The sequence below is a fragment of the Denticeps clupeoides genome, chromosome 11 (genome assembly GCF_900700375.1).
Source record: "Denticeps clupeoides chromosome 11, fDenClu1.1, whole genome shotgun sequence".
Lineage (NCBI taxonomy): Eukaryota > Metazoa > Chordata > Actinopteri > Clupeiformes > Denticipitidae > Denticeps > Denticeps clupeoides.
The window spans coordinates 15,928,342-15,954,708 of NC_041717.1; the positions used below are offsets into that span (position 1 = coordinate 15,928,342).

The following is a 26,367-nucleotide window of genomic DNA, read 5'->3' on the forward strand; positions in this document are numbered from 1 at the left end:
TGTGGATTTTTTACAGTGGGCATTTAACCAGTGCCAAGGGAGCAGTGTGTGGGGATGGTGCTTTGCTCAGTGGCACCTTGGATTCGAACCGGCAACCTTCTGATTACGGGGCTGCTTCCTTAACCGCTAGGCCACCACTGCCCCACCGGTTCCCAGTAATGTGGAAAGAGTCGTGCTGCTTAATTCCTGCCAAAATAGTATTTTTTTTAGACAGCTGGGGAGGTGAGCTCCTCGCTCAGATCCATTTCCAATTGTGTGTAGTGACAATATTCATCTTCTGGGGGAGCTTTCATGAAACAGAGAAATAGCAAGCAAACAAGAAGACATCAATGCTGTGATATTAGTCAACATGACATGTGCACTATGTCTTATATAGCCCTGAAAAATATGGTAATAATACAATATTACGATGTGTTGACATCACAAATACAATTTTCCCTTATGCTAGATTGATATTTAAATGTTATATTATAAGAAGTGGAGTAGGGCAATCTACTTTGACCCAAGTGGTCTGCTGGAAGGTCCTGATTGCTTGTTTTGCGATGCATTTTTGCTTCATTTCAAATTCATACACACTTGTATGACGTTGGTCATGACAGCTTCATTAATCCAAAGCAGAGATTTTAAAACCCTGCCAGTAAATTGTAGTAATCAGCCTGCAGCACACACCACTGGGCCTGAGCCATGCATGAAGAGCTGATTCCATGACTCATGCATGGGCGTCGGAGAAAAAAAAAAAAAGAGAATTGACATCATTTTGACGGGTTCACCACAGGGAAACCTGTGGCTTTACAGGCTGCTTCTCATCTGCCAGGCTGTTTGCTTTGATAAGTCTGTCATTTTTATGAACTGTTATTACTGGTGTGCATTTTCTCCACCCTGGAAAAAGAAACTCTCTGGTCCACTGGTCAACATGGGGAGACCCACAGTGTGAAAAAACATTCAGACTTCACACAGGGAACCCACACACAGACATCTCTAAAGTCCTTCTGTTACACAAGTGCAGCACTGTTTGGATATGTTCAGGTCATTGTTCAGAAGTTAAATTTAGACCTGGCAAATGACTTTCCTTGTTTACATCCTGATACACATCCGGTTGTTGGGTCGTGTTTAATTAAAACGTGGGAAAGGGCGTAACATTCATGCATCTGTATTTAATTAATAATGCATTACAGTCACCTGCATGTGTTCTGTTTCATTAGCTTTCTCTAAATTATGAACTAAAAATGTAAAATGTATTACATAAATGTGAATAAAGATGTGTTAAAAAGCACCAACACATTCTTACTCACATTGTAAGTCATTTGATACCATAATAGAACAGAAGGGCAATGGATTTCTTGGGATGTCACATTAAAACATTTTATTATATTACACAGTTCTGACGATGATCAAACAGTGAACATTGAAACAATAAAAAAAAAAAAAAAGAAAATTACACCATGAAAATTTTAGCAAAAATGTAATTTGGTTTGGTTTTATGAATTAAATAAATAAATACTGCAGAATGTACCCATTAAACCCTCCACCTTTTTCACAGCGTACGTCCATTCAGGGTCTCAGCTTCTCTGGTCCACAGAGAAGATTCTACACGTCACATTATAAAAAGTCCTGCTCCACTCTGAAAACTTTCAAATAACCCATCTAGGTCCAGCCCAGGTCCAGGATCTTCAAGCAAAAAAAAAAAAAATTCTCCTTCTCATCACTTTCCGCTCTCCATCCTCCCAACATACACAGTGCAGCCCTTTCCAGTGAACAGTGTTTTTGGCTCAGTAGTCCAAGTGTCCATGTTGTTTAAGTGATCAGGTCATCTTCACCTCAGCATGCTGAAGGACAGGTAGAGATGACGTTGTCGCATCAGTTGCTTCTCTGCATCAGCATGTTGAGGGCATACTCCATGCGTTCCCTCAGGTCCGCGGGGCAGCCGGACACCAGGAGGGAGCTGAGCGTCAGCGTGGTAGAGGCGCGCTCCTCGTTGATGTATGTCAGCGTGTAGTCCTGCTGCTGCGAACACAGGACCAGTTTGCTGTGGTCGTGGTAGAAGTTCACCTGTCGGAGGGGAATAAAGGCAGCTTTGGTGACACTGAATTCTTGTAATGAACAAAAAAAAAAATACTTTTTATGGGGAGAAATATACCATTACAGTGCCTACATCATATTGGTATTACGCATCTTTATGCCTTTTTTGTGTGAATGGGATGTACGCAAGAGGCCATAATCTAGCATCCTGCAAATATATTTACCTGAAATGTGCCATCGCTGAAAAGCATCATTAAAGCTCTGTCTGACTTCAACCACTGCAGAAGATAAATTCTGGGCATTTGGATGTCAGTTGTGCTGGTCATGTCCCCACCCTTCAATAAAAAAAAAAAAAAAATGCATAAGCCATAAGCCATTAGTGTGAGAAGGACAAACACCACGCGTGTGTATTTAGCTATTGACCTTCCCGCAGGGCGCGATAAGAGGAAAATGAAGAAAAACACTCACGTCCATCAGGTTCTCCTCCATGTAGTGTGCAAAGTACTTGAGAACGGTGACCTGGCCTACAAAGTGCTCGGGAGGCTCGGTGACCGAGAAGGCGGAGCAGTGGCCCAGGCTCATGTAGTGGTGAACGGTCCTGCAAAAGCAGAGAGTTTTTAGCGCTGGCTTTTAGCGCCGGGGACTCGTGAGGGTGGGCGGGTCCCCCTCAGGTTACCTCTTGTCGGGCAGAAGGCTCATGTGCGTTCCGTTGTTGAACAGGACGCCCACGGTGCCGTCCGAGAGCTGGTAACCGAAGCCGTATTTGTTGGAGTAGTCCACCCACTTGGTCACCCAGTACAGTTTGCTGGCGCTGCCCGCTTTGGGAACGTTTTCGGCTGAGGGCGAAGAGGGGAAGCGGTCAGTAAAAGACGAGGCCGCGGCGTGGCTCCTGGGGAGGAGGATCTGGCCCTTTGCTCACCTTTCGGCATGTGCTCCAGACAGCCGCGCAGGACGCTGGCGACCGCATCCGCCACCGTGCCGGTGGTGCTGTCCTCCAGGCCTGTGGGAGAGCATCGGAACCGTAAGAACTCGGAAAGACCGCCGGGCTCGCCGTCTGGGTAAGGACTCACATTCACTGCTGCTACTGCAGCTCCCCAGGCTGCCCCTCACGATCATGCGAATGGGGTCTCTCGTCGGGGGCTTCCCGTCGGTGGGAGGCGAACGCTTCCCGCCACTGTCGCCTCCATCCTGGGATAAAAAAAAAAAAAGCCAGTCAGAAACGGTGGCCTCAACTCCATCCCGCCACTTCCAGCTTTCCCATTTCACCAGACTCTTACATTTACATTTACAGCATTTATCAGACGCCCTTATCCAGAGCGACTTACAATCAGTAGTTACAGGGACAGTCCCCCTGGAGCAACTCAGGGTTAAGTGTCTTGCTCAGGGACACGATGGTAGTAAGTGGGATTTGAACCTGGGTCTTCTGGTTCATAGGCAAGTGTGTTACCCACTAGGCTACTACCACCCTACCACCCTAGGCTACTTACCTCAGGCAGCAGCGTGGCAGGCGGCGGGCTGATAACAGCCTTCCTCAAGTCCTGACGCAGCTTGTAAATATCTTCTTCCTCCTTGGACAGTTTATCTGCTCGTAAGAAAGGAGATCTTTGAGCTTTCACTCTGCATCTTCCCACTTCACGCGCACTCCAGTCTGGAGCTCCACAAAGCGGCAACTCACTCAAGGCTTCAAGGTACTTGGCCTTGTCCTTCTTCCCACCAAAGAGCGCAGCTGCGGCCTTTTTGAAGAAGCTCTTGGCGGGGCTGGAGACGTGGAAGTCTGGGACGGTGTGGCAGGAGCTGGGCGGGAGGTACTCTGGCATGAAGCCCTGGAGAACCGAGAGGCGGCGAGAATTAAAACCTCATGGAGAACGTATGTGTGTGGCCGCCGAGACGGCAGCTCACCTGCGAGAAGAACTCGTGGCGCATGATGTCCTCCAGGCGCGGCCGGTCCTCTGGCGCCTTCGCCAGCATGCTGGAGATCAGCTGCTTGGCTGGGAGGGACGCGGTGGAGGGCACGGTGTAGCGAGCCTCCCGGATGCAGCGGTACGTCTCCTTCAGGTTCGTGGTCTCGAACGGGGGTCTCCCCATCAGCATGGTGTACCTGCAGATCACGGCATTGAAGAGTCACGTTCTGCGCGGCCAGGAGACACGCAGCCAGGAATTCGCCGGAGCTCTGGGACACTCACATGACGCAGCCCAGGGCCCACACGTCAGACTCGCACCCATGACCCTGCTTGTTGAGCACCTCGGGGGACAGGTAGTTGGGCGTTCCGCAGATCGTCTTGCGCCTGTTGCATGCCAGCTCTAGTTTAGCCGCCAAGCCAAAATCTCCCACCTTCACCTCCATGGAATCGTTCATGAACAGGTTACCTTGGAAAAAAAAAACAAAAAAAAAAATGCAGCGACTTTTAGAACAAACACTTCATAGGCCAGAACACTAATACACTTTCAATCACTTCTGGACTCAACGCCCCCCCCCCAATATCTTGCACAATTTCTTTACTTTTTTACTTCCACTTTACTCATTTGCACACCTTCACCCTACCGGTTACACATATTTTATGTTAAAAACATAAAATATGCATATATTTGCAATATTTGCATATTGGTTCACTGCATACTTGCAATATTTGCAATACTGTGGTCTGTAGCAGTCGCTAAAGCATTTCGCTGCGTATCATACCGTGCACGACTGTGACAAATAAAATTTGAATTTGAATTCAACCACACGCCTGAATGGAAAGAACATTAGAGGAACATACCCAGCTTCAGGTCGCGGTGCAGGATCTCCTGCTCGTGCAGGTACTTCAAGGCAGATATGATCTGTCGGAGGTAGTACCGGACCTCAGGCTCGGTCAGCACCTTACGAGCCTTCAGAATGTGAGCAAGTGACTGTGCGGAGGGGGAAAGATCAGGACGATTAACAGCACGTCCAGACCTTCTGGGCGCAGAAGGCGGGGCGGGGCGGGGCGGTGGTCCACACTCACCCGTCTGCTGCAGTACTCCAGCAGGATGTAGATGTTGTCTTTATCCTCGAAGTGGTGGAAGAACTGCACGATGTTCTTGTGCTGGAGAGCTCGGTGCAGCTCGATCTCCCTGTCGATCTGCGCAGCGGGGAGGGGACTTTAGAGGAGCACGGGCAGGAGAACCCCGCAGAACCCAGAAGAACGGGCCTCTCACCTTTTCCCGCTGGTGCGGTTTGGAGACCCGGCTGTGGGGGATGATTTTGGCGGCGTACACCTTGCTGGTGGACAGGTCCGTCATTTCATAGCACTTCGCGAAGCCCCCCTGGGTGACACGGGCGTGACACGTAATCAGCCAACAACGACACCACTGCGACAAGTCACGTTAAAAAAAGAGACGAGAACGACGTGTAAATACCTTCCCCAGAACTTTGCCCCGGCAGTAACACTTGCCCGTGGCCGGGTCGGTGATGATCCTGGACAGCTCCGGACCCCCGGCGGGACCCTGCTCCCTCCTCCAGCGCGCCTCGCCGGGCTTGTTGTTGGCCGCGGCCGGGTAAGCGTTGCTCCTCATTATGTCCATCGCGCCGCTCTCCGTCCGCACTGCGACCGCGTCTGAACCCGGCGCGCCGGCCGCCGCGCGCTATATACGGCGCGCCAGGCCCCGCCCCCTCCGTCTGCCTGCCTACGTCACAGGCGCTCGGCGAGGAGGTTCCCACATGACGCACAGTCGCAGCCTGCGTGCGGATAATGTGAATTTCTGCACACGTTCACGACTCTGGGTGCTTGGAGGATGAGAAAACTGGTAAAAAAATAATCTCAATAATTATTATCACCAAACATTTGTCATATCTACACTTATGCTGTTCCACCGCTGCCCCTCCCCATTTGACGGCAGGGCATGTTTTGGTGCAGAGGGACATTTTTCCATCTCTGTTACATGGCTGAGGGTCTGCGTTCATATCTGGCTGTTAGAATTTAGGACAGAGTCACTCTTGCATTTGATTTTCAATTCTGGTTAGAAACTGTAAGGAAATAAATAAAACAGATGGTTATGGTCATGAGGGAAATTGCCAACACTTCTGTGAGGTTGTCAGTTGACCAGATGCTCTGGCTGCGGTTGTCATGGTTACACCTGGAACTGCACCTACACGACGTTTGCATTTTAAAATAGGACGGGATGACGAACCACACAATGACGTGATAGTGACTGTAGTGGTGGCCTCAGTGATGGATTTGATCAACATCACTGTAAGAATGTTGAAGAGTGTAGCCTTTAAATGCAGATATGAACAAGAACATAATTAGCATCTCACCATATCAATATCGAACTGTGATGCTGCACGCTGATGCTGCATGCATGATGCTGCACGCTGACCATCGGCTGCTGAATGAGGGGTCAGCTGGGGCATCGTCCACAGCACGTTCTGCTGTACCGTCACTTATCAGCGCTGGTGACTAAATGCTGATATCCACACGTCAGGTCAGCTCTCCCCTGGCAGATAATGCTCATTTACATTTCTGTCAGAAGACCATGCACACTTCGTACATTCATGCCCATGCTATTATTATATGATGGTGATGGCAAATAAACCACCCAGAGTGGGTCAAAGTTCAGCATCCGGCTTGCCAGATAACCCAAATCGAGTTGTATTAAAGGAGTGAAAACACAAACCTAATCTTCAGTAAAACTGGAACATCTCAGGGACTGGAACATGAAATAACATGTCATGTGTATCTTTGTCTTGTGGAGACCGGATGCGTAGAAGTGGCTGTAGTGTCATCTTGTGGCTGAATTCATTTACAACATAGTATCTGGTGCTCCACCTCTATATGAAGGGTTGAAGGTAGATTCCTGTAGTTAATATGCTCCTGCTGAACATTACAATGCTGAATTGGATGTCATATTTTTTTTGACTACCGATCCAACATGAATCAGTTTTTTTTCTGTGCAGTGAAACACACAAAAGTGCAGGATTTGTTTAAATCCATAAAATATAAACTTTATTTTTTCTCACTGTCATTGAGTTCCATTGGAAAGGAAGAGGCATGGCACACTGCGATTTGATTCCTCCACAGAGGGGCTTCAACGGGCAGATCGCACAGAGCGCATGTCATAAGCCCAAGCCTGGTCTAAGCCGTGACCTTCCGAGGCGGCACAGGGCCAGTCTGGGATGGGGAACCGACAGGCGATCACCCGGGCATCATCAGGCAGCTCCTTCAGAAACTTCTCGCCCAACACCTCCATCTACGAACAACCAGTACAGACATGAGACCACCGAAACAAACATATATTGCTATATATTACAATTTATATTCCAATACATTGGTAAATTTATTTCAATACATGATAAATTCTCCCATATATTTGCAATACCTTATTCAATATATAACCTAATTTAATGTAGGAAAATTTTCAGTATATAATAACATATAAAATAGAGTAACAATGTATTTATTCAATATATGAAAATGTAAATAATTACAATATTTTCATATATTGTTTACATATAAGTAAATTAGCTGCATTCTGCATTCTGATTCTCAACCACTGCTTAATCTACACTGGTGATGTGATATCCCAAGTAATTGGATGCAAAGGTGGGGCTCCATCCAAATGCAGGGGGAATAACATATAAAATAGTGAAACAATGTATTTATTCAATATATGAAAATGTAAATAATTTCAATATTTTCATATATTGTTTACATATAAAATATATTATTATAGAATATATCAACTATATACAATTCTCAATATGAATACACAAGAAATATATATTGTCACATAATATATTGAGAAATATATTTTATTTATTTATTTCATTTTTGCTGGGTTCTACATATGGTTCATTGGAGTAGACCTTGTAAGATCTAGTATCTCAGCAGCTCAGAAACAGCCTTTTTCTTTATAAAGCGGGTGAAATGTCATTTCGAACCGCAGGTCATTTCAAACAGCAGCTGCACGATGGAGGATTTTTTGCAGGATTTTCGGCTGCTTTTACCATGACTCAAGGTGCTTAAGCTCTCATGCTAGCTGACTTCAAAATGTGAGGGGGCAGATGAGAGCAGAGCTGATTCGGAGAACTGGTTCATGTGGGAGAAGGTCATCTTTTCATAAGCACTAAACTAATTCATCCTGAAGTCATCTGTCTTCCACATAACATAATACAGACAAGAATCAAGTAAAAACATTATTTTAAATTCTTGGAAAGTGAAACAAGAGACAATTGAACACAAACACCATAAACAGTGAATATAATGACATGGTCATGACATAATTAAACCACCTAGAAAAGAGTTGAGAAGCACTCCAGAGAATAGGTCTTAACAACCACAGACATGTTTTTTTTATATAGGTCAGAATGACCCACAAGTCTGTACCAGCTTCCTGCCTCCAATTTTCATATACAGGTTCCGAATGAGGAAAGGTCACGAAAATGGATATGAAAATGGGCCAAATTGTCCTGTGACCTGAACAGTAGGATATGTAAGGTGAAAGGCTGCAGTCAATGACTTACCACTCCAGGGGCCAGGAAGGCCGTCACGTTGCTGTAATTAGTCAGAGAGACCTGTGGAACAGAGGAGACGTTACGGCATGTGACTACTGATCAGCGTGCATGCGCCGCGTACCTTCCAAAAGTCATCGCTGATGAACGTCACGCTGCTGGCCGGCACGCCCTTCCAACACGCTCTCGCTCGAGACAGCGTTCTGAGGACAGAGTTAATCTCAAACCCGGTGCACCGGAACCCGGCAGATGATGCGGCGAACACCTGGTCGAAAAAACATCTGTGTCAGTGTTCCACTACAAACATGAGGAATATCTGCTGCTTTTGATCATCCTCTAAAATGCCACGAGGATTTTAGGGCGCTGTCAGGATTGGCTACAGCTGGAAACATCATCCGGGGCCAATCGGGACGGCTTTTAAAAAGCCTGTGACTCTGCCCCTCTGCGTCAGCGGCATTTTAGTGAACTCTGTGATGAACCTTACCCTTGTTTTGGACCTGGCAACCATTTGTGTTTTGAATTTACTTTACTTTACTTTACGTTATTTAGCAGACGCTTTTATCCAAAGCGACTTACAAGAGGAAGACACCAGCAATTCTCGTTCGAGTTCTGGCAATCGCCACATGCCTGCGGGCTAGTTTAAGTTCTCCCCTTTTTGTTTCTCCTGTTTTCGGCCATCGAGCCATGTTTATTTGTTATTAATAAATCCAGAATGTCCCGTCTCTGCGCTTCCTTCCCCCATCAGCTCGCAGTCGTGACAGGCGCTTGGGTTTTATCCTCTGGGAGAGCATTCAGTTAGAAATTGGTGTGTCTCAGCGCCCCGCCATTAATGCCACTGTTGTTTAGACCATTCGAAATCAGGCACACAAAGACTGAGTCATTGTCATTCGGACATTTGGGACCTGGCAGGTGGTCATTTTTCTGGCGAAAATGTCAGATTCGTGTTCTGCAGGCCCTGCGCCCCTCTAGTCTGCTTCCACTTTGCGGAGAGCTGGTTGCATGCATGGCGAGTCGGGACCGGTGGTGCTCACGACTCACCAGCCTGCCGTCACCTGAGCCCAGATCGGCCAGACAGCCTCCACGTCCCCGTAACAACCTCATCACGTTCTGCGTCTGCGCTGTACTCGAGGGCAAGTACGGCACCTGCAGATGTTTGACAAGGCTTCAGCCAATCAGGGAAATTTCCTTAATAGAATATGAACAAAATTACATGCCACCCATATAATTCGATAAACAGAAATATCTGCTTTTCGGACTGGAAATAATTTTTGCTAAATATTTGTAATATTGGGTGCATCAAAGAAACAGAGATGGGTATCAACAATATTGTAGTAGTTCTACTTTTCTAAATTCATTAGATTTAGCAAAGTGCAGCACTTTGCTATAAACAATTTTCTTCATTTCTCCAGGACCACTGGATCCTACACCGGATAGTATATTCTTAATTTAGCTCCAGGGTGTATTTAATACAGAGAATTGATTCTCATCCCTACTCTTGACAGGTACTGTAATGACATCGGTGTCATTTTACACAAGTCTGAAGGGTTTGGGATGCACACACCCATCAATGTCACTGTACCCTGAGTCCAACAGGAACTCTCCGAAATCCAGGCTGGGCAAATAAAGTCCAAAGGCCATAGAAACCAAGGAGCAGTGCTCCAGATGAAGCTGTCAGGGTGGTGCTGGCCTGCTGCTGAGCTTGCAGCTCCGATCTTTTGTCCTGAAGGGTCACATCAATGGAATCCTCCATTCTGACCTGTCCCTAAAATTCTAAATGTTCAAAATACACAATGTGAAAATTGGAAACATTGAAATACACAGATTCTGGATTCCAGCAACTGATCATTTATCACCAAATAAAGTATATCAGATATTTCTGCATTCTGATCCTCAACCACTGATTAATCTACACTGGTGTTGTGATATCCCAGGTCATTGGATGCAGGGGGTGGAGCTCCATCCAAATGCAGTGGGAACACATCTAGATGGAAACCCCCAACCTTGAAGGTATGAGGTCACAGCTCATCAAATTTGATCTAGTTTGCGTCATTCTCATGGGTGTTACTGTGTTAAGAACATGTTGTTGCTATTTTAATAGTTGCTAGATAATTAAATAAACTGATTGAAATAAAAGTGTATATATAAGCATATATAGAGTGTTGCTCACAATAAACTATATTTCCCTCTTGGATATAATAAAAAAAACAACAAATGTATCGCAACGCTTGTCCAGAAGAGGGCGCAAAAGGACCATGAAAAAACGTTTTAGAAACAGTGAGCTTTCGATTTGATTTTTACAACTTGGAAGGTTTAGAGACATAAAACTGTGGAAATGACATAGCAGTAGGATAAATAATTGATCAACAAAATACTTTCATACCGTGTTATCCTAGGGATAGTATTCGAACTTGACCTCGACAATACACTGATGAAAAAACTCAATAAGCAACACTTTCTTTGACATCTGAACTCGTGGAGAGGATGGTCGTTTGTTGTAAAAAAGTTTACACAATTTACACAACTAGACCAGGTCTACGTGCGCAACCTACCTGCAGACATGTTTCTCATGTCTGTTTTTGACACAGATTGATTGTCTGTTTATAGGCCAATCAGATTAAAATGTCGGTGTTTGGCGCCGCCTTCTTGGCTTTTAACGCGACGGGCGTTTTTTAGTTGCCAAGCCTGAAAAAAAATTCCGTGAGCATGAAGTTTTGCAGAACGATTAAATGAACAGTTTGACGCATCAAATGGCTTTTGTCTAAACACTATTAGACAATTTACATATATAATTTGTTAATCTAATACAAATGCTAAACTCTCAGAAGAGCAAAAAAGAAAAGAGTGCGAGAATTAGACGCTGCCTGGCAACTCCTGTCTGCGCATGTCTGATGCTGTGGGCCTGAAGGCATTATTCACGACCAACCAAACACTCCGAGTATGCATTTTAATGAAAAAGAAACACCCTTATATGTTTGCCTTTCTGAATTGTTTTATTGTGTTATTTTTATTTTATATTTTTCAAATATGCAATATTTTATATTGCGCCAAAATGTGCAATATAGCTCTGACGAATTAAGGTTTCATGCTAATTCCAAACATAAATTTACAGAGCAGACGATTGTGCATGCCATGTAAATGTGACACTCTCCTCATCCCCATCAACGCGCTCGTTCGACGTTGCCAAGTAATATTTCAAACAAACAGCTTAGTTAACTTCATTTATAAATCCACTGGGATTGATTCTTATACAAACTCTAACTGATCAATCACAACTCTGTATTGTACTTTAAATGTCATTTACCAGAATTTAGTAAATGTAACTAAATTAAATAATACTTATAAGAAGCGGAATTGGCAACATGACCTATTCGCCGCTTCTCTTGCGAAACGCGGTCATAGCAACCGCCCGGTTGCCACGCAGTCCTGATTGGTCTGCTGGGCGGAAGCAGGGTTATGACGCAGGCCGCTGTATTCATCATTATTATCGTCATCATCCTCGCCTCAGACCCTCGGGTTCTGTATGTCTGGGTCTGAACCGGATCAGTACGCAGATAAGGCCGATTATTAGAGACGCTTATAATTTATTCATTGATTTAAATCATTATTTACATCTGTCAATAGCAGGAGCGCAAATGGATTTATATGGAAAGGTGAGACAAGCTTTATGTTTATGTCACTAAGATTTATGTTTTAACATTCGCTGATATTTAAAGATACATAGCTTCAACATCACAATGTTTATAATAATTCTAATACTAATTATTTACAGTCTGTTACAGTGATAGAGCATTGGCAGAATAATCTTTAAGATGTGTCTTTTATTTTTTCAGCAATAAGTGTGCTTGTTGGTTAAAGAAGAATAAATTACTGCTCGACAACCATTCAATAAAACAAACCATTTAATTTCATATTTTTTAAACCTTTCATTGAAAACTACATTTCCCATGTGGCAACATGCACAACGCACCCTGTCACTGTTAGGCCTGGACTAATAGAGAAGAAAGACCATCTTCAGAAAAAAGCAACAAAACACACGGGTCTCCAGCAAATAGCGTGACTAGACAACAACAACAACAACAACAACAACAACAACAATAATATTACTAGCTTATTATCATAATGTAAAACAAGAGTATCAATGTTTATCCTCTTAATTAATAACAAACCGGCCAACCAGCCTCTTTTATTCTTGGTTTAATTTTGTTTGTTCGTGCATTTCCTTCATGTATCATCATGTTTTATATCTTTAAAGATTTCTTACAAAATCACTATAATACTTAGTTGTTGGCTTCAGTTTATATTATTTACCACAAATTAGAATCTCAGGACTTTGCAACACTTTAATATTTAATTTTTTATATGTCTTCCTTAATCAGTGTTTAATAAGTGCCTTTTTAAGTAATTGATTATTATTAACCACCACACAACAAACTCGTCTGAATCAAACTGCTCAGTTTTTATGCATATATTGATATTTTTCATCATCATATCATCCTGTTTTTTCACAGATGGCCTCAACGCAGGATAGCAGACAGGAGGGCTCTGACCAGAACTTTGATTACATGTTTAAACTGCTAATCATTGGAAACAGCAGTGTGGGCAAAACGTCTTTCCTCTTTCGCTACGCAGACGATGCGTTCACCTCAGCCTTTGTCAGCACGGTTGGGATAGACTTCAAAGTGAAGACTGTGTACAGGAATGAGAAGAGGATCAAGCTCCAGATATGGGTATATCTTCCCCCCAATTTCATTCTCCATCTGTCTGTCAATTTCACGGCATCGTTTCAGATGCCTATTTTGACCTCCGATCCATGCTTTTGAGAGGGGTCATGCATTTATTTTGATATCTACTCTGAGCTCCCCTGGTTTAATAATTCGAAAAACACACCTTCCTACCAGAGTTCCACCAAACTACCAAATGCTGTTCTGGGCATCTGATAAGAAACATCAGGTCAGAGGAGAACAGAGCGATTCTCAGTTCTGAGAAGAAACCAGGCTTAGACCTGCCATGACATTGTAATCGTGGTTGCAGGACACGGCAGGCCAGGAGCGATACCGGACCATCACCACCGCATACTACAGAGGGGCCATGGGCTTCATTCTGATGTATGACATCACCAACGAGGACTCGTTCTGCGCCGTTCAGGACTGGTGGGTTCAGGAACAGGACCTCTTGCCGCTGACCTCTCCCTGACATAATTCATCATCTCTATTTTTATTCTTTCGAAGGTCAACTCAAATCAAGACCTACTCTTGGGACAACGCTCAGGTCATCCTGGCTGGGAATAAGTGTGACATGGAGGAGGAGAGAGTGATTTCGGTGGACAGCGGCCGACTGCTGGCTGACCAGCTGGGTAAGAAGCACAACTGACCTGCGACAGGCACGTCAAACACTTCTCTCCCCAAATGTTCTCTGATCTGAATGAGCGGAGTGTGATCAGATGCCTGCTCTGTCACTCCAGATGGGCGACTCAGCAAAGTGTGACTCAGCACGCTGCGTCTCGACTCATTTCTTCTCTCTCTGATTCCAAAAGGCTTTGAGTTCTTCGAGACAAGCGCCAAGGACAACATTAACGTGAAGCAGACCTTTGAACGCCTGGTGGACCTCATCTGTAGTAAGATGTCAGAGGCGCAGGAGACAGATCCTGCGGTAACCACGGCAACGGCCACTTCCAAGCTCACCGATAACCCGCCCCCTCCCACCCAGGCCGCCTGTGGCTGTTAGAGGTCGCCACTTCCTGGCTTCTGGTGTAATGTTCCTGTTCCTGTTATACGACAATGTGCCTTTCCGTAATGCGTTCCAGGTCCTGAGAGACGAACAGCTCTGTTCCATCACTCTCCAACACTGCTGACATAAAGAACTTCAAGCGTTGACATGACTCCCAGGGGCTGGTGGGGCTTATGAATGGAGGACCGGTGTTCTTGAGTGTGAATATCTCTACTATTCTGTCCTGTTTTCAAGCCTATAAGTCTTTCCTGCAGTAATCCTTATTAGATCAGATCTACCAGATCAATAATAATAACTTATTTTAATCCAAACCTCAGGTTTATCAGACATTCATCATTTAACCTGTTTTGTCCATAGCAGATGTGCCAAGTCATTAAAAAAAAAATGTGCTAAAATCTAACAGTGCCAGAAAACACACTCAGCATCTGGGATTTTCGTGAGATTTTCAATACTTGTTCATATATGCATTAAACAGAATGTATCACTGAATAGACAATCAAGATGTGCAATTATTAAGTTGTAAAATCCATTTGGCCGTTAGTTGTACACTCTGTACAACTGACACATGTATCTAATTATGAAATTTACTGCATATATCTGATCAGGTCATGTTCACACATGGTGAGGGTGCCTTTGAAACCAAATCCATTTGTTTATTTATTGCTCTGTTACAGAGTCAAGCCTGTAAAAGTCTTTAACCGTCAACAAATTAATAAAATGCTATATATATATATATATATATATATACACACACACACACACACACACACACACACCTTCTCATTCAATGTGTTTTCAATGTGTTTATTTTAATGAATATTTACATTGGAAGATTCTCACTGAAGGCATCAAAACTATGAATGAACACATGTGGAGTTATGTTCTTAACAAAAAGTGGAGACCTGGCCTCCACAGTCACCGGACCTGAACCCAATCCAGATGGTTTGGGGTGAGCTGGACCACAGAGTGATAAACACCTCTGGGAACTCCTTCAAGACTGTTGGAAAAGCATTTCAAGTGACGACCTCTTGAAGCTCATCGAGAGAATGCCAAGAGTGTGCAAAGCAGTAATCAGAGCAAAGAAACTAGAATATAAAACATGTTTTCAGTTATTTCACCTTTTTTGTTAAGTACATAACTCCACATGTGTTCATTCGTAGTTTTGATACCTTCAGTGAGAATCTACCAATGTAAATGGTCATGAAAGTAAAGAAAACACATTAACTGAGAAGGTGTGTCCAAACTTTTGGCCTGTTCCGTGTGTGTGTGTATATAATCGTTTCTTCAATTTGTTTGGAATGATAAAACGGACACAATTGAATACCTTGTTTCTAAGAATAATGATGGACTTCTACCAGCTACGCCCCTTACGCCCAAGATAATAAATTATGTAAGACCATTTATTTAATCAGTTTTACTCACAATATTTCAAACTGCATCCTATGGGCTGGACACATGAGAATTTTATAAAATCTATGTTTCAGGTCATTCAGGTCACACCCATCCTGTGAATATAAGGCGAAAAGAAATTCTGTAATGTCTTTAGAGTAATATCCTTGTAGGCCCAGGCCCCACTGGTTTCTACTCTGTAGAGATGTTTTAAGTCAGTGCAGTTGCTGATTCATATCTGGAATAAAACTAAAATTATATATATAGTTAACTAGGCCTACGCTGCTGTATTTTAGTGCTGTTGAGTGTAGTGGCAGTGTGTTTGGTGCTCACTGTGAATCACTAAACTTCACTTAGAAATATAATTTTATATATAGGGTATTTATACACCCTGCAGGAAATGAAAGCGCTGAGAAGATCGCATCAACCCATGCTTTTATTTTATCTGTTGCATATAAAACATTTAAATTTTATTTGTTCCCCTATAGCCCTATACACTAGAACGCAATAAACAAGGACATTCTGGAAAACCAGTCTACATTCTCTGGTGGAACCGCGGACACAGATTCACTTTGTGCTCTCCATTCTGTTCTCAAGCAGACAACACAAAATGAACAGATTCCACTGGATCCGGGCCTGGAGGGTCTACAGTGAGTGTCAGCAGGTCCAGTTCCGGGGGAAAGTTGGGGGTGCCGGTTTCAGTCAGGAAAATGCAGCAACGACTGAAACATTAACCTGCCCTGACCTGGGACTTTTGGGCCGGGGGCAGAACACAGAAACAACCAAGAAACAGATAAAAGTGTCACTTTTTCATCCGCAAATCCTCAGGTTTATTTCTCCATCTCGCGCTCAGTACGAAAATAAAATCTTACTTCTCTATTAGAGTCAGGGGTGAATACAACAGAGGGTTGAGTTCTAACCAATAGTTTCTCTAGTGCAGCAAAAAGGAAGAGTAAAACCCTAAAGTTACACGTAAGGCACAGCCCGTGGGCCAAGGAACAGATGTGTCTAAATAATCATCATCATCATCATGGTCATAATACAAAATAATAACAACAATTTGAATTTTCCCATTTCTCCAAACAGAGCAAGCTATCAGGAGACAGATATCAATGAGTTCTTTTACATTGAGTAAGCATGTAATAAACATTCTCTCAACAAGAGTCATGTAATACAGCAACACCATCACCATAAGGGATGATATAAATCCTTTACAACAAACGGCAACATGGTCAGAACGTTACATACTGTACAGTACAATAAATAGGTGTGTGTGTAAACACGTGAGGGTGACAGACAGATCAAAGTAAGGTTGTCAGGTGACAATGAGAATAGTTGGCACAATGAGACTCATGAATGAAAGCTAAAATTAAAAGTTGGTACAATGAAAGAATGTGTTAAAAATGAGGCTGATGCATGGTTTTGTACATCTGATGATGGATTTTTGGGTCGAGTCACTCGAAGGCTTGTACTGCCTTTAATGCTACAGTTTTACAGTACTGCTTTATACGCTAAAAACATACAATAATAAAAACAACAACAATAATAACAATAATAGCATGGGCATGTGGATGAAAGAGGTCAGTTGGTTCATGATGATAAAGCAGAGGAGTTTTGGCAAAGTTTGATTAAGAACAAAAACAGAAAAGGTGCACAGACGCATTCAGAGCAAAATGTGGTGAGCTCAGGTGAGGCTGATCGTGAACATTGGTTCAACGTTAACGATCACATTTTGACGTGTCAAAGTGCGGTTACACTATTTTGCTTCTTTTTATACCATACAGTGTACATTTTATACCACGTACAGTGTAAAAAGCACTTTACAAATAAACACTGGCTGATTCACTGATTAATACTCATTAGAGTAATGTCCACTGACAACCCCCACTTGGATCCCACAGATGGCACACGTTGTGACTAGTTTCATTTTAGGACAACTGGAAATGGGGAATTGGTGTAAAAAATGTAAAATGCTGAGTGCAAACCTCTGTTACCATGGTAACAGCAGAGATGCAGGCAGTTGTAAATGAATAATAAAAGGAGTGAAAAAGCTGCAGGGTCGCTCAGGGTTTAAGGAAGACTTGAAGAGTGATACTCAGCAGGTAAGAGCAGATCCTTGGTGGTCATCCCCAGGTCTTGACCATTTGGACATTAGCTTTGATAATAAATTAAAACATGACAGATAGAGGTTCAATTAAATACAGAAAACAGATATGTGTGGCGCCACCTATAAGAGACCAACAGAAAGCATAAAACATAAAAAAATATTTTTGTGGAATTGCATGAAGGACCATAGAGGACATGCAGTCACGTTATTTTGTTTCGTTATCTTAAGATCATGACATGATGATGACCTTCTCGTGGCCTCGACAAAAACAAAGTTGTTATCTCGAGAAAAAAAAGTTATGATCACGACTTTTCTCTCCGAACGCAGCAGGTGCGTTTGAACAACTCTGGCCATTTGAAAAGATATTGCCCTGCACAGATTCATGTATTTTTACTCGAGCTGGTGTAAACTCATTGGTAAATTCTGTAAGTCTTCACCTCAAGTGATGGACACTGATATGCAAATTGCCTATGACTGACAGACGTAATGCTCTTTCTGCTTATGTGAAACCCTGATTAAAGTAATAATGAACATATTCATCCACTAAACTAGACAAAACAAAAAAAATATTGAATTAACAACTTTTTTTTAAATAAAAGCATGTCCTCTATAGACCTCAGTAAAATTGACAAACAGAAAATTGATTTCCTGAGTGCAGAATGGTGGATGGAACGTGATGAGTGTGGTGAATTCAAGGTGAAGACAATATGCACTTTGGAACCAGAAGTTTTCCTACCAAGCAGAAAAAAGTGAAATGAAGGGGAATAAAAGAAATATTACTATCATCTCAATAAAAATAAATAGAAATGTTGAGTTCGTAGTTTGATATAAAAAAGGTTCATGTTCATTGTGTGTTATGTGCTGGCAGTTTTATCCTCCTCATCCTCCACTTCTTCCTCTTCCACTAAAACGCAGGGGGCAGAGCTCCTCCCTTCCCCTTCATCATCCTCCTCCTCCTCCTCCTCCCCCACCTGTTCATCCAGGGGGATCTCAGTGGATTCAGAGTCCTGCGTGCAAAGAGTTTTAGTGTCACTGCAGCTGTTGTCTTCTTCCTCCTCCTCGTCTTCCTCCTCTTCCTCCTCCTCCTCCTCAGGCTGGCTGCCACTGTCCTTCTCCGTGTCCGACTCGCCGTCCTCCTCCAGTGTCAGCTCGAACTGGAACTTCTCTGCTGCGCCGGGACGCCGCCCTTCCTCCGGGTCGTCAAGGGCAGGAGAGGGGCTTTGAGGGATGGTGCTCTGGTACCACTCACGGTTGTCCTCCAGGGTGTCCAGAATGTCCTGTGCATCTGGGTGGACCAGGTCAGCCCATGTCTCCCACAGTGGATGCACAATGTAGTCAATGAAGCCCACCTGGATGGAGGAAAAAAGAATGGAAAAATTATATTTATAATATAATTATATGACATTATAGCCTGGTTCTTATTTTTGATCTCTTTAACCCTTTAAACATGAATGACCTGGGATTTCTCCACAGAGGCATTGTGCTTGTCACACATGGGGCTGATCTCCATGCCCCTCTCTCGCTCGCGGTCGCCCTGGCTGAAGAACTCCTCCATGATGCGGTCGGTCCACTGCCGGTAGAGCTGCAGCGGCTTTGTGGGGTTGCTCAAGTCGGCACAGTGGACCATGTTCTGCAGGACCTGAGGGCGAGAACCACAGCCACTTCCCCTTAACCACAGCTCCTCATCAGCTCCTATTGTCCCTAGATTATTTGATTAATTACTCATAGTAATTAATCAAAGTAATTAGTAATTAATCATCAGTACATGGAGACCTTTGTGTAATTTATACTCATTGTGAATGTAGGAAGTATGAAAGATGCCTAAAAACAGCAAACTGTTATCTCACTCTGAGGAGAGGGTGTGGGTGTTTTTTTAAGTGTTTCTTTTATATCACAGGAAGCAAATTCGGCCTCAAAAAAACAAAACAAAAACGTGTCACATTGTGAATACATTTTATTCCCTGTGAAAGGCATCCTGGGAGATTCATCATCAGACAAGCATGACTCACCTGTATCCTGTCAGAATAATTATCCAGCAGCAGAACTCCAGAGCTTGTCACTTTTTTGGTCTCCACCATTGTCTTCAGGTCGGCCAGGAGATTCATGTGTTTGGACATGTCTGTAGCCAAGACCTTGAAGTGACAAGACCAGAAACGTCACTGGCCAGATTCACACCAGGCAGGCACACAGACAGATGGACTGGACAGGCAGACAGACTGAAACTCACAATGTCAATGACCATCTTCCTCAGCGATTGTCTCTGTTTTTTGGTGAGGTTCTGGAAGATGTCACAGTTCTCCTCCTGCAGCAGTTTGAAACCCACGGCCAGGTGGTGGTTCTCCAGCACCGATGAGTCGTTGTACATGAGAGCCAACTCTGAGTCTGACGACACACACACACATCTCCATTATGAGGCTGTCAGAGAACGTCATTGAGAAGAAAACCTCAGATGCTCCAGACATCAGGAAATCCCAAACAGTGGTAATTTTTACTGTTTAATGAGGTACAACACCCCAATTGAGGTGACATGAGTATACATGTCTGTATCTGTGTGGAGAATAGGGAAAACCGCATAAATAACATTGTTGGGCGGTCCAACTCCAAGTTTAGGGCCAAAATGACCTAATTTGTTCAGCCACGAGGTTCAAAACAAAACTGTCTGGCAAGAGCAAAATCTCTCTGAGGGTTTAGTCCTCTGTTAGTTTGTCTCCTCTCTCTGAGTCATGACCGGTGACTCCGTTGCTGGGATTTCCTCAGCAGAGCAGGAAGACAGTCTGAGACAGACTCTCTGGGGAGGCCGTGAGGAAGACGCGATCGATTGATTGAGCCTTTGAGGACCACGTGCTCCATCAGTTACCAAGAGCTGCTGCAACTGGAGGCGAACTGACTCTGGATAATAGTCTTCCCACTTCCCACTGTAATAATCATCCCAGTACGAGAACAAATGATATTAATAGTTTTATTTGTGAGAAGGGAATGCTTGACTCACTAGTGTTTATGAGGAACTGGTTCGAAACTCCGGGGTGGTCAACGTCGTGAATGGCACTGGCGAAAATGGCAGCAAGAATTTCAAGATCGGTGAAAACCGCCTACAAAACCAAAGAACATTGTTATGAAATGCCAACCAAATGTTTATAATTGCTATATAGTATAGATTTCAACAAGACAGGATACACATATTAAATTACACATGCAAATAGCAAGTTCAAAAGAAAAATCATTAAAAAGTACAATTAATAAATGAATATAGTAACTGTACATTTTTTATTTATTGCATGTAATTTCTGAAAAACATTTAATTTAAATTAATTTAAATGGTAAATAACCATTGAAACGAGTTGAAATTATCAAAAGAAATTTGGCCAGTTGCATATTATAAAATAAAAAGAAAAGTATGCAGAGTGAACACGGACCTCCAGAGCGGGTGTGGACAGCAGTACGTGAGTGGACTGGGTGACGTCGGCAGCGTGGATGTTATTATGATAGGCAACGTCTCCATGGTAATGGTCTTCTAAGGTCATGAGGTACGTTATGAACGTGTCCAGTGGAATCTTGAATGTTTTGAGCAAGTCCCTCTCCTGCAGGTAAAGAGCACAGAGAGCTGAAGTGTCCTGTTCTGAACATCCAGAATTCCGAACATTTCTGGAAAGTTCCAGTACCTGGAATATGGTGTACATCATGACCGTTAAGGGTCGGTTGCCGGAGAACTCTGTAACTTTGAAAACATTAAGGCCCCATTTGTTGATGTCCTCTAACTCCTGAAAAGGGAAAGTGGCAGCATGTCATTTAGCTGACGTGGTAAAATGGCCTCGGGGTCATGTGACCCTGCGCTGTACGGAGCGCGTGTGTTAACCTTGGCCAGCTCGTCCTCTGTCTCAGTCTTGACGCCGAAGCGGGGAATGTTGGAGTTGGTGAGGCTGGAGCTGTGCGTCAGCTTCTTCACACCACTGATCTGGGACATTGGCCGCTTCTTCTTCTCCTTTTCCTTCTGTGTCTGCGGTGACGGCATCTCCACCTCGTGCTGCTTGTCTGGAGAGAGAGAGAGAGAGAAAGAGAGAGAGAGGTGGTGACGCAGCGGCGAGACAAAACGTCCCACTTTCACTAATAACTTTTATCTGCTTCTTACCTAAGAACGTGCTAGAGATGAACTCAGACACCTGGTTCCCCGAGCGGCTCATCTCGGACAAATGGGTGAGTTCTCTGTTCAACATCCTCTTAAACTGTGGACAGAAAGCAGCCATGTCACCAACACCTGACATTTGCTAACAACACAGGACCACTTCACACGGCTTTCACCACACCTGCGACCACATACACAAATGCAAGCATCATTTTAATTCAGGCAGAGATTAATAAGGACAATCTTAAGAGCAGTTTTGTGGTGGCACCAGTTGATCTGTCCCTTTCAGAACATCTATAGGGCCACATTTTCCAGGTGCTATTAAAGCTATAGCGCGTGGGAAATTTAAATTTACTGCATTTATCAGACGCCCTTATCCAGAGCAACTTACAGTCAGTAGTTACAGGGACAGTCCCTCGCTGGAGACACTCAGGGTTAAGTGTCTTGCTCAGGGACACAATGGTAGTAAGTGGGATTTGAACCTGGGTCTTCTGGTTCATTGGTGAGTGTGTTACCCACTAGGCTGCTACCACCGTGTGGATTTTTTATATCTCTGCGATTTTCTATGTGGATTTTTAGTCTCTGCGATATATAGTTATATATCGCAGAGACTAAGTCCCACTCAGCCCTTTTTGTTGGTGTGTAATTATTTCTGAAACCCGGCAGATAAACGTTAATGATATCAATACACTTTATGTCAAAGTTTAAAAAGGAAGGAGCCTGTAGGCAAGATTGACAGCTTTCACATGCCCCGCTTCCTCATTCTGAATGAATTAAACGGCCTCCTATCCATCCATTCCTGTACATTTCCTCCCATTCTCTGCGCTCCTAATACCCCTTGTACAAAGGACATGTCAGTGGACGTCATAAACTGCTGTAGACATTTCAGGACCCCGTCAATTACAAAGACCAACATGAAGAAAATCATTGCTTTAATAATCAAGCATTCTGAAGTAGGATATGTGACACTAGTGAACATGACCCATGCACTACGTATATAGCATGAGGAAGACATAACCCAGATGTTCATGTAAAATTTCCTATGTTCAGTGGGAGTGTTCCGGGTCCCCGATAAACCCAGCAACATTCAAACCATTGAAACAGATCCACACTTCCTGTCACACCCAGATCCCCAATCTGCTCGCTGTGTCCTAGAACGTTTTGGCACTTTCCGCTGAAGTACGTCACCGGTACCCAAGAGGCAGTGCTAATTTTACCAACTCTTACATAACCAGTGTGTTTAAGTAAAACCTGTGTCAAATAGATGAAACACTCTAAAATGAAAATGTCATCAAAGTTAGCAGAACGCACTGTAACAGGACATCGGTTCTGGTACAAAACATCCTGAAAAAGCCAGAGGAACATGGGCTGGATTGTCAATTCACGTGTGGAAGGGCAGCTTCTGAAGACAGGACACAACAACATCTTCTGCGCACAACAATCAATCGTGTCTCGGATCGGTCCGCTGGGTGGAAACTGGGTCAGCCGTACATCCCGAATTTACACGGATCCGCGGTGTGACGTCGCCAGTTCCACATCAGGGATATAAATGCTCACTGGATCACACCGAACTGTCCGTCTGTCTTTCTATCTGCTTACCTTTATGTATCCCCAGGACACGGTGAGGAGGTAATTAGCCTCAGGCATTTTGAAACGTCCGTCAGTCCAGGTGTGACAGATGGAACGGCGCAGCTCCCGCTGCAGGAAAATGCAAACGCCTCGGCGGCTCAAGAGAGGAACGGTGGCGGCGGTGGCGGAATCCTCATCGCGCTTGGCTCTGTGTCGTAACCAAGGTGAATCTGCGCACACATTCCACTCTGTTCAGATGAGACGGAGCGGTGCTCAAGGTTCTGGAGAGAGTCCATGTTTAGCTCAAGAATGAGCGGGACTGCCTCGGAATTGTGCGGTCTGGAATTGGGCGGTCCGGATGAAAAAAGCTTGGGTTGTGGGGTGGGGTGGGGGGGAGGGAGCACATCCACACCTTCTAAATAAGGCTCAGTTCCTTCTCACACGCATGTGGGAACAAGGAGAAACAACCCAATGAAGCCTCGCCAATCAGACACCTTCTGCAGGGGCTGGCCGAGCTCTCGCCTCCTGCTGATTGGTGCAGTCCGGCCCGAGGGGCAAATCCCCAGGGCCTCTGGAGCCAGGAAAGGTGGAGATGAAGAGCTGAAGAGCCCTTCGCCACACAGACACAATACAAAGAAAGGCAGCATCAGAGAGGTGACCTCTAATCAGAGAGGGGTCAAAGAGCACGACCTGTCACCACACAGACCCTGCATGTGTGTGTGTGTGTGTGTATATGTCTCAATGAGAAAGAAAAACATTTTTCACAACTATCATTAACAAAATCCGCCACCCACTCAAACAAACTTGTGACATATCCTTGGAACAAGTTTCCTCCCGAGTGGTAAATAATCGGCGGCATCTCGAGGCAACGACAAAGCTGGCGGTGGGACTACTTCACACCTCTTTCCCCCAGTCAATGTCCAAAAGCACCGAGGGTAATTTACAGCTAGGGTGGAACAGATGAGCCACTCCACTATCCAGCTATGAAAGATATGACACCTCGCTTTTATCCCCCTCCATTTTTCTCCGTCCTGCAACACAGAAAAGAGGCGTCCGCCGTTCTATTGTAAGACCATCTTGAAGGTGTGAACAGGCGCCTCTGAATAGAAAAAGACACGGTCAGCGTGTTCTGTGGAACGGAACGTTGGATCAGTCTTCTATAGCATTGTGGAACGCGTGAAAAGCAGCACAGAGACATGAAATCCAGGCCTGTGTCGTCCAAGTGTCATTACTCTCACTAAAGGAATAACAAGGTTAAATCAGAGGAGTTTTCCAAAACGACAAGCATTCATAAATCGTCAGTATAGTGACCGAACCTGAACCCTTGTGTATTTGCATAAAGGCTGGTGCTTAAGCACTATTCCACTAATCACGAGAATCACAACTGGAAAAACAAAGAACACAGAAAGTCATATTTTACTGTTTTCTACAGTTAATTTCCGTAAAAATTGTTGCTACCAGATCTTGTCTAGACCCCTTTAAACTCGTTAGCCCTTAGATCAGGGGTCGGCAGCCTTTAACCCTCAAAGAACCGTTCTTTCAGGCCGCAAACTCGAAGATGACACTGCATACATTGTTTTTACTTTCATGCTATGCATAAGTGAACAAGGCTAGTGTGTTGCTTGAAACGGGAGGGCTGGTGGTTCGTGAAAATTGCACGTGTGCAGATGGGCTGAGGAGTAATGTCGCTTCTTGGGGTTGGGGGAGAAGGAGTCGCAGAAGCAGGACTTGTTGCAAGGGGACTTTATTATAAACAAACCAAAACCTGGCAGAGGAATAAACCAAAAGGGAATAGAAACGAACATAAACTAACCCGAAGGTAAGTGTTGAGACCACATTAATGCAGCAGCGTTGTCCTGCTGCAGTCTCTTCCCTTTTATACCGGGCTCTAATCACGGATGCCCATCAGTGGCAGCAGTCCATGATTAGAGTTCTGTTGTCAGGCTGATCGGTGCATCAAAAAATGAAACACACTTCAAATTTTGAACTAAGATAAAAAAAAAAAAAACGATTAGAATGAAATTATTATTTCTTTTCACAGGGAGGAGCAGTGTAAAGATGAAAGAGCTGACCTCTGCCTTAGATGAACACAACTGCTTTTATGGACAATGTCTTAGATGTATAACATGAGGCCAAATTTTTTGACACTATGTGGTGTCACACATAGTGGTGGCACAGTGATGGCCCAGCGGGTAAAGAAGCGGACTTGTAACTGAAGGTTTGTGGGTTCAATTCCCCAACCGCCAAGGGGCCACTGAGGTGCCACTGAGCAAAGTGCCGTCCCCACACACTGTCATGGCTGCCTACTGCTCATTTAAATGCAGAAGACACATTTTTTTGTGTCTGTTTATCTTTCACTTTTGAATGTGACAAGACATCAATACTGTGCCGCATCAGGGTGGTAGTAGCCTAGTGGGTAACACACTCGCTATGAACCAGAAGACCCAGGTTCAAACCCCTGAGCAAGTCCCTGAGCAAGACACTTAACCCTAAGTTGCTCCAGGGGGGGGACTGTCCCTGTAACTACTGATTGTAAGTCGAACTGGATAAGGGTGTCTGGTAAATGCTGTAAATGTAAATGTAATGATTTATGTAGCATCAATACTAGTGAATGCACCATGGGAAATATGGCCCAACCAGGATTATACTTAGCTTTGTGTTAACTTGTGTTGTTGGACTCACTGGGTTGTACCAGGGACAGAAAAAATTGGTGTTGGATATAATGTGAATTGTTCCTAAAAAATCTCAAAATGCCTACACTATCTTAACAAGACAATCACACCTAGTCAACTGTTTTCCAGAACAGAAATCATCAGAATTCGCCTGGTAATGTGAGAAAATGCTGTGGACCGCTAAGACATCTTACAGATCATGCAAGAGCTGTCAGATGTTCTTCAATCGGACCTGTGCCGTTTGAATGTTGGCGACCTAAGATTAACCCGTATTGACTGACTGAGGTTTGAACTG

At 44.1% G+C, this 26,367-nt stretch overlaps 4 protein-coding genes across 11 annotated transcripts in view; 1 reads left to right on the plus strand and 3 right to left on the minus strand.

Moving 5' to 3' along the window:
- Positions 1 to 1,348: 1,348 nt before the first annotated feature.
- Positions 1,349 to 6,858, minus strand: plk2b (polo-like kinase 2b (Drosophila)). Of its 2 annotated transcripts, XM_028996642.1 has the most exons (16): positions 6,655 to 6,858; positions 6,296 to 6,474; positions 5,398 to 6,004; positions 5,197 to 5,304; positions 5,004 to 5,120; positions 4,779 to 4,908; positions 4,203 to 4,386; positions 3,919 to 4,117; positions 3,695 to 3,842; positions 3,507 to 3,601; positions 3,090 to 3,207; positions 2,939 to 3,019; positions 2,696 to 2,855; positions 2,488 to 2,617; positions 2,244 to 2,354; positions 1,349 to 2,049 (listed from the first exon to the last, which is right to left on the minus strand). In XM_028996642.1, the coding sequence occupies exons 3-16, from the start codon at positions 5,560 to 5,562 to the stop codon at positions 1,858 to 1,860; spliced, it is 1,938 nt and encodes a 645-aa protein (XP_028852475.1). In that variant the 5' UTR covers positions 5,563 to 6,004; positions 6,296 to 6,474; positions 6,655 to 6,858; the 3' UTR covers positions 1,349 to 1,857. The 2 variants fall into 2 exon arrangements, with proteins under 2 accessions (XP_028852475.1, XP_028852474.1); XM_028996641.1 differs by having other exon boundaries at positions 5,398 to 6,474.
- A 98-nt stretch (positions 6,859 to 6,956) lies between these two features.
- LOC114799776 (protein N-lysine methyltransferase FAM173A) lies at positions 6,957 to 11,086 on the minus strand. The gene is made up of 5 exons (XM_028996643.1): positions 10,068 to 11,086; positions 9,527 to 9,631; positions 8,613 to 8,753; positions 8,501 to 8,551; positions 6,957 to 7,227 (listed from the first exon to the last, which is right to left on the minus strand). Exons 1-5 carry the CDS (start codon positions 10,236 to 10,238, stop codon positions 7,066 to 7,068), a joined length of 630 nt encoding a protein of 209 aa, XP_028852476.1. The 5' UTR covers positions 10,239 to 11,086; the 3' UTR covers positions 6,957 to 7,065.
- An 898-nt stretch (positions 11,087 to 11,984) lies between these two features.
- Positions 11,985 to 14,610, plus strand: rab3c (RAB3C, member RAS oncogene family). Its single transcript, XM_028995693.1, has 5 exons — positions 11,985 to 12,138; positions 12,997 to 13,215; positions 13,520 to 13,638; positions 13,717 to 13,841; positions 14,022 to 14,610. Exons 1-5 carry the CDS (start codon positions 12,121 to 12,123, stop codon positions 14,210 to 14,212), a joined length of 672 nt encoding a protein of 223 aa, XP_028851526.1. The 5' UTR covers positions 11,985 to 12,120; the 3' UTR covers positions 14,213 to 14,610.
- A 1,417-nt stretch (positions 14,611 to 16,027) lies between these two features.
- Positions 16,028 to 26,367, minus strand: part of pde4d (phosphodiesterase 4D, cAMP-specific) — a 112,781-nt gene continuing 102,441 nt past the window's right edge. For 4 of the 7 annotated variants that reach the window (XM_028995122.1, XM_028995127.1, XM_028995124.1 and 1 more), the window contains 9 exons: positions 21,838 to 21,931; positions 21,565 to 21,740; positions 21,371 to 21,469; positions 21,125 to 21,289; positions 20,701 to 20,800; positions 19,939 to 20,093; positions 19,721 to 19,843; positions 19,168 to 19,350; positions 16,028 to 19,060 (listed from right to left, as the gene is read on the minus strand). In XM_028995122.1, the coding sequence (XP_028850955.1) occupies positions 18,566 to 19,060; positions 19,168 to 19,350; positions 19,721 to 19,843; positions 19,939 to 20,093; positions 20,701 to 20,800; positions 21,125 to 21,289; positions 21,371 to 21,469; positions 21,565 to 21,740; positions 21,838 to 21,931 (1,590 nt within the window). In that variant the 3' untranslated portion in view covers positions 16,028 to 18,565. Of the gene's footprint in view, positions 19,061 to 19,167; positions 19,351 to 19,720; positions 19,844 to 19,938; positions 20,094 to 20,700; positions 20,801 to 21,124; positions 21,290 to 21,370; positions 21,470 to 21,564; positions 21,741 to 21,837; positions 21,932 to 23,430; positions 23,742 to 26,367 lie in introns of those variants that run through there. The other 3 variants (XM_028995121.1, XM_028995123.1, XM_028995126.1) reach the window with 2 other exon arrangements.

What these genes read in the sequence shown, in the direction of transcription:
- plk2b (XM_028996642.1), bottom strand. Translation starts at nt 5,562, where the DNA reads ATGGACATAATGAGGAGCAACGCTTACCCGGCCGCGGCCAACAACAAG. An exon ending in GCCACGAGTTCTTCTCGCAG is followed by an intron (nt 3,843 to 3,918) that starts GTGAGCTGCCGT and finishes TCGGTTCTCCAG; the next exon opens with GGCTTCATGCCAGAGTACCT. An exon ending in CTGCAGTAGCAGCAGTGAAT is followed by an intron (nt 3,020 to 3,089) that starts GTGAGTCCTTAC and finishes GCTCTCCCACAG; the next exon opens with GCCTGGAGGACAGCACCACC.
- LOC114799776 (XM_028996643.1), bottom strand. Translation starts at nt 10,238, where the DNA reads ATGGAGGATTCCATTGATGTGACCCTTCAGGACAAAAGATCGGAGCTG. An exon ending in GAGTTCCTGTTGGACTCAGG is followed by an intron (nt 9,632 to 10,067) that starts GTACAGTGACAT and finishes AAACATCTGCAG; the next exon opens with GTGCCGTACTTGCCCTCGAG. An exon ending in GCTCAGGTGACGGCAGGCTG is followed by an intron (nt 8,754 to 9,526) that starts GTGAGTCGTGAG and finishes TTTTTCGACCAG; the next exon opens with GTGTTCGCCGCATCATCTGC.
- rab3c (XM_028995693.1), top strand. An exon ending in TTCTGCGCCGTTCAGGACTG is followed by an intron (nt 13,639 to 13,716) that starts GTGGGTTCAGGA and finishes ATTCTTTCGAAG; the next exon opens with GTCAACTCAAATCAAGACCT. An exon ending in ACTGCTGGCTGACCAGCTGG is followed by an intron (nt 13,842 to 14,021) that starts GTAAGAAGCACA and finishes TGATTCCAAAAG; the next exon opens with GCTTTGAGTTCTTCGAGACA.